Source organism: Chiloscyllium plagiosum, unplaced genomic scaffold (assembly GCF_004010195.1).
Source record: "Chiloscyllium plagiosum isolate BGI_BamShark_2017 unplaced genomic scaffold, ASM401019v2 scaf_1556, whole genome shotgun sequence".
Lineage (NCBI taxonomy): Eukaryota > Metazoa > Chordata > Chondrichthyes > Orectolobiformes > Hemiscylliidae > Chiloscyllium > Chiloscyllium plagiosum.
The window spans coordinates 1-7000 of NW_025201180.1; the positions used below are offsets into that span (position 1 = coordinate 1).

Below are 7000 nucleotides of genomic sequence, written 5' to 3' on the forward strand. Positions count from 1 at the left end.
CAATGATGTGCTGATTTCAGTAAACAGTGACCAGGAAACCAGCAGCTATTGTTGTCAACACCTGCGCACTTCTCTAGTGTTCCTTTACAGAGGGAAATCTGCTATCCTGACGCAGTCCGGCCAACACGTGACCCACTGCAGTAATTAGGGATGGGCAGTGAATGCTGACCTGGCCAGTGATAACCACATCTCATTGGTGAATCAGAGAGGAACATGGAGGAGGTTGTGGTGAAGGGTCATTAGACTATCAGTGTTAACTCTGTTTCCTTCTCCACAGCTGCTGCCCAGACCTGCTGAGTTTCTCCAGCGCTTTGTTTCTGTTTCCTGTTTCTGGCATCTGCAGGATTTGGTTTTATTGGGATGAGTGGAGAGTGTTGGTTAAATGTGTAAGCTGTCAGTCTGCGATGTGTACTGGTGCTTTTATATTGTCTTTCAATCTGACATTTAACAATTGCATATAGAAGGTTGCCAACACAAGCATACCTTCACTGAAAGGGGTTTTCCCTGCTCCACAATTTTAATATTTTAACAATACTTGCAGGCAACGAGGCTGGGTGTTCTCCTTTCGAAAACAGAATGAACTGAGAGTTTTGTGTTCTGTTGTGGGCACAGCGTTTCGAGCCATTGAGAGGAAGCAGGGATCAGTTTTAGTCGGTGTGGAGAGGCTGGACTCATTCTCAGAACAGCGAAGTCAAAGGGGGATTCGGTAGAGATATTCAGACATCTCCCAGGTCTTTCAGCCCACCTTGTGCTACCTGTGTGTCCCTCGGTGTCAGAAAGCTGGTCTTCAGGGTGCTGCCTTGATCAGGCCCAGGCATTGATCCTCAGGTACACCCAGTCCTGTGTGGTGTGGCTCTGTAAGGCCGTGTACCGACAGTGAGATTGACGTCTGATTCTCTTGCAGCTGCTCGGTGGAGGCTCTGAAGCTGTTGACCGTTCGAGGGAAGGGCGAGGAGCTGCTGCGGATGATGGAGGAGGAGAAGGGTTGGGATTTGATGAGGAGCCCTGAATCGCATCACCAAGGGGTGGCAGTGCTGGCCAGGTGCGTTCAAACCCCACCATCCCTCTTCCCCCCCCCCCCCACCGTTCGAGGGAAGGGCGAGGAGCTGCTGCGGATGATGGAGGAGGAGAAGGGTTGGGATTTGATGAGGAGCCCTGAATCGCATCACCAAGGGGTGGCAGTGCTGGCCAGGTGCGTTCAAACCCCACCATCCCTCTTCCCCCCCCCCCCCTCCCCCAGTGAACACATCCCTGAATCTGGGAATTAGACTTTAATAACCATTCTCTAAATACCCCACCGTGTTATGGAGGGAGTGCCAAGGTTTTGGTCAGGTGACTGTGAGGGAATGGCAATTATATTTCCAAGTCGAGGGAAGGGGTGGTGTGCCTCGTCCCTCAGCTCCCATCGCGAGGGTGTGAAATCGCTGAGGTTCAGGGACCCAGTGTTGTCCTCCTGACAGCACATTAACAGGAGCGGGATTCGACATGGTCACTCAGAGTTACCGAGGCCTCATTGCTGAGCAACTGAGGGGGCAGGAGCGTCAGTGACATGGGGGATGAACGGAGGGAGGAGACATGAACCTTCCTCCTTGTCCTCCAGCGACATGTTGTAATGGGGAATGTGGTCTCTGAATGGGCAGAGGAGGCAGCTGCAATGATTTAAAAATAGAGTCAACTAAATCTTCACCGAGCAGCACAGCTGGGCGTGGATAGAGCTATCAGGGCCGGGATGTGAGCGAGGATTCTCTGGGATAGTAACAGACGTAGTGGGTGGGGGTATCTCCTCTCTGTGCTGTTGATGGCTGGTGTTGCTGATGGTTGTTGAGGAGTATGTGTGTTTTCACAGGGCGATGGCTCAACATGGAGTCACTCACCTCAGCAGCATTGTGGAGCAGCTGGCCCCCATGCTGAGCAGCCCGTACGAGGGCCAGAGAGTCACCACCGTCGCTTTCTTCGGAGAGGTGAGTGTGCGTGCATCGTGCTGCAGACAGAGTGGCACCCCGCTTCCCCTCCCCCCTCTGCACTCCCCACCATCCCCCATGATTATCCCTGCCCCTCCAGGGGGGCAGGGGAGGTGGGGGGGGGGTGTGGGTGCGGGCTGGCTCTGTCTGGGGTGACGGTGGGAGACGGGATGCGGGGAAAGGTCCGTGGGTCAGCCGGATTTGGCTGTGTCATTGGAAAAACTCCCACTGCTGGCTCACGGTGCCGACATTTTCCTGGACTCTCATTCCTGACGCGATTCACATTTTCCATTCTGTTTAAAATAACTTGGCGAATGTTATCAACCTCTTTGAACAGAGTAGCCCACGTGCTGACAGACACGGACCTGGCTGAGGGCGCAGGCAGAGTGAAGTTGTGCTGACTGTGGCCGGTGATGGGGTTCATATACACACGGTCTGATTGACAACTATCACACTATTCAAACCACTCAGTCCAGCTTTTAACTCTTTTTCCAGCTGCGGTTCATCCCTGCTTTTAAAAATGCTGTCAGGAGAACAGACCTCAGTCTTACCCTGCCCCCAGGTCCCATTCCTTGTTTCCTCCAGTGCTCTCAGACTCCCTGAGGTCTCTCTCGCAGACCCACCCCACCGCACTCCCCAACTCGCTGCATGGTCTAATATTCTGGGGAGACGGCTTTGAACGCCACCTTGCAGATGGTAAAATTTTAACTTGATTGAAACCAAAGAGGTGAGTGAGCGAGCATCAGGCTGCAGACAGTGTGGCAGTGCGGCACGGTGGCTCAGTGGTTAGCACTGCAGCCTCACAGCACTAGGTTTGATTCCAGCCTCTGGCCACTGTCTGTGTGGAGTTTGCATGTTCTCCCATCAGGAATAAAGATGAAGGGCTTTTGCCCGAAACGTAGATTTTGCTGCTCGTCGGATGCTGCCTGAATTGCTGTGCTCTTCCAGCACCACTGATCCAGAATCTGGTTTCCAGCAGCTGCAGTCATTGTTTTTACCTCTTTATTAAGTCATATTACATTTTAAAAATATAAATTAGATTTTCCAGATACTTCATTCCTTAATTGTAAAATTATTTGGTACAAAAATGCTTTATATTCAATATTACATAGAGAATTTTAGTTTTGGAAGATTGTGGAAAAAAACATGTATTTTAAGTTTTGTGGAAACACGTTGAGTAGTTTCTTTCAAAGCAGTCATTGAAAGTTCACTGTGGACAATGGAGCATGTTTTCTAAGCAAAGCTTCCTGTGAGTCACATGGTTGGTGATAACTGCTTGCATTGCTGTAGGTCCCACCTGGGCTGTTTTGAACAGTGACTGGCCTGGACAGGTTTTTGTCTTATCTGGCTCAGTTGGAGGGAAGCTGTGAAGATCAAACTGAGCTGGAAGAAAGTTTGCTGACAACATACTGCCCAGCTGATTTCTCTCATCTTTGAAAACGCCATTTTCAAAACTGAGTGTGAATCAGGAGTACTCTCTCTCAGTCATCTTAGAAAAGCCTTCAGCCTTCACTTGCCCAAACTGCCAGCCTCCCCGTTCTCTTAATTTACCAATAACTAACCGCTCTCCTCCCTCCTGATTGCAGCCTGCCATCCCTCTTCTTAGTTTCCTCTCTTCATTATCGCAATCACTTGCTGATTGCATTTCCTCCCAGATGCTAAACATATTGTCCATTTGGGGCGATATGGTGGCTCAGTGTTTAGCACTGCTGCCTCACAGTGTAAGGGACCTGGGTTCAATTCCACCCTCAGGCAACTGTCTATGTGGAGTTTGCACGTTCTTCTCATGTCTGCAAGGGTTTCCTCCAAGTGCTCCGGTTTATTCCTATAATCCAAAGATGCATAAGGATTGGCCATGCTAAATTGTCCGTAGTGTCCAGGGATGTGCGGGCTACATGGATTAGCAATGGGGAATGCAGGGTTACATGGATAGTGTAGGAGAGCTGGTGTGGGTAGGATGCTTTTCGGAGCGTTGGTGTGAACTTAATGGGCTCAATGGCTTGCTTCCACACTGTAGGGATTCTATGATTTGGCTGGCTACTATGATTTGGTGGGAATTGTGATTATCACTTGTTCCTGAATTCCAAATGTCCTCAATTTCCCCTCATCCACCCTTTAAAAACGGGATCCTTGCTCAGATTGGTGGGATGCGTGATGTGATGTTCCTAAGGGATTTCTGTATTCAGTGCTGCATATGTTGCTATGTTTTGCCAGCAGCCTACTCCTGGGTAAGAGATTACTTTATATGAAATCTCTTAGTGATTCATGTTTGTTTCCTCACGCCTCTGCCTACCGGTCTTGTGCTTGGTGTATGTCTCACTGTATAGCCATAATTACACTATTTATTGCAAACTGATGGTTGAGGTATAATTACAAATTTTATAAAAAAAAGCTATCTTTAAAACCTTTATAATTAAATTAATTATCTACCTAAAGTCCTCATTCCAATATATAATGATAATCTAAACATGTTACCTTCTAGTTTTACCAGTAATAACTGAAATTTGCAAATCAAAGCAGAGGTCAATATTGCAGCCCTTTCTAAAGGTGGTATTTCTTGTCAAGAGCTAATCTGATTGTTGGCAGTATTTATATAATGGTGCTGCCAATAAACAGGGTAGCTTTCCTGCTCATTTTGCATTACAACGTAAACGTGGATTTTTGAACTCTGGAAATTTTAAACTTTAGACATTTCAAGTTAAAATTTATCCAAACATTATCCTGATTTCATAGTGCACCATACCCCAGCCCACCATAACTGGATTAAAAGCCTAATGCTCTGGCATTAGAAATACTTGACTACCAAGTTACATGAGTTTAAGGAGACTGAAATATGTGTTATTAAACGCTGCTGTATTTATCTGTATATTAAGATCATTTGAAATTCTTGCCTACTTATGACAAAAAGGACAATTGTTTTAAGAATACAAGTGCAGTCATGTGATTTTGTCTTGGCATAAAGTCATTCTAATATTCATTTTTAATTTACCAATGTCTAGGATACTACGAGGAAAGCCAATCCCATAGATAAAAAGGCATTACTTTACAGTAAATCAGAACTGTCACCTCCAGCATACAGAAGCACTGAAACATTTATTCAGCCTCATATTCCTGGCACTTGAAATTATTTCCTTCATGCCTGATAGCCAAATCACAATATGGCAGGTCTCCCCCGAGCCATGGGATTGTTAGTGCGGACTCACAACATACTGGCAACTGATGTGGCATTTCGTGTACAGCTGTCACTCAAAGGCAGGCAAATGCAAATGAGGGCGGGCCCGGCAGTGTTCAATTACTGCTCCACGGCTGTGTACAATACGGGCTTCAGTCAGAGCAGACAGCCATTCTTCAGACTCAAATCAAAAAATAAAATAGCAGCTCCCTCAGGGAATCTGCTGCTGGGATTTTTTTTTTCCCTCTCATAAAATATTAAAACTAAGTTAGTGGAGGAGCTGCTTGAAAAAAAAATGGTTTGATAGTGCAATCGTTTTGTGCAATGCTGTATGCAATGATCGGTAATATGAAGTTAGGCCATTTGGCCACATAACAAATGTATTTTGAAACTAGCCAGTGCGAAAGTGATCATGCCTCAGAGATGAATGGCCATCAAGTTTCGGTTTGAACTTCAATACTATTTACTATGCAATGCACCAACATACCAAGCCTTCTTTTATGGCGCTAACCAAACCGGTGACCCTCCTTAGGAGGAGGAGGGCAGCAGATGCACTACCACCTGTAAGTCACACACTGTTCTTGACCTGGAAACATACCACTCCTCCTTCACCGCTCCTGGGTTAAAGAACTGGAGCTCTTTTTGTGACAGTTCTGTGGGTACACCTATGCTAGATAGAGTCATAAATATGTACAGCATGGAAACTGACCATTCGGCCCCAACCCAATCTAGTTCTGCCTGCCCATATCCCTCCAAACCCTTCCTATTCATATACCCATCCAGATGCCTTTTAAATGTTGCAATTCTACTAGACTAGATTACTTACAGTGTGGAAACAGGCCCTTCGGCCCAACAAGTCCACACCGACCCACCGAAGCGCAACCCACCCAGACCCATTCCCCTACATTTACCTTTTCAGCTAACACTACGGGCAATTTAGCATGGCCAATCCACCTAACCTGCACATTTTTGGATTGTGGGAGGAAACCAGAGCACCCGGTTCCACCACTTCCTCTGGCAGCTCATTCCATACACATACTACCCTCTGCGTGAAAAAGTTGCGTCATAGGTCTCTTTTATATCTTTCCCCTCTCACCATAAACCTATGCACTCTCAGTTCTGGATGCCCTCACCCCAGGGAAAAGACTTTGTCTATTTATCATATCCATGCCTCTCATCATCTTGTACACCTCTATCAAGTCACCCCTAAACCTTCTTTTCTCCAATGAAAACAGCCCCAAGTGCCTCAGCCTTTCCTCATATGATCTTCCTACCATACCAGGCAACATCCTGGTAAACCTCCTCTGCACCCGTTCCAGTGCCTCCACATCCTTCCTATAGTATGGTGACCAAAACTGCACACAATACTCCAGATGCGGCCACACCAGTCTTATACAACTGCAACATGACCTCAGGGCTCCGGAACTCAATTCCTCTACAAATAAAAGCCTGTACGCCATATGCCTTCATTACCACATTACTTACCTGGGTGGCAACTTTCAGAGATCTGTGTACATGGACACCAAGATCCCTCTGCTCATCCACACTACCAAGTATCCGACTATTAGCCCAGTACCCCATCTTTTTGTTACGCAGAAGTGACCAGATCATTAGAATTCCCACAGTGCAGGAAGAGGCCATTTGACCCATCGAGTCTGCAACAACTTCCAAAGAACACCCCATCCCATGCCCATAATGCCACATGGGGTTTTTATTACGGCTAACTCACCAAACTCTCACATTCCTTGGCACAACAGAACAATTTTTAGCATGTCCAATCCACTACAACTGCACATCTTTGGACTGTGGGAGGAAATGCATGCAGACCGAGGAAGAATGTGCAAATTTTATGCAGGCAGTCCCCCAA

General features: G+C 46.9%; 1 protein-coding gene across 1 annotated transcript; it reads left to right on the forward strand.

The window, feature by feature from the left end:
- Positions 1 to 899: 899 nt before the first annotated feature.
- Positions 900 to 2074, forward strand: LOC122546122 (maestro heat-like repeat-containing protein family member 7; the record flags this gene model as incomplete). Its single annotated transcript, XM_043684942.1, has 2 exons — positions 900 to 1042; positions 1847 to 2074. Coding segments are annotated over exons 1-2 (305 nt in total), but the record flags the coding sequence as incomplete, so codon positions are not given.
- Positions 2075 to 7000: the final 4926 nt, after the last annotated feature.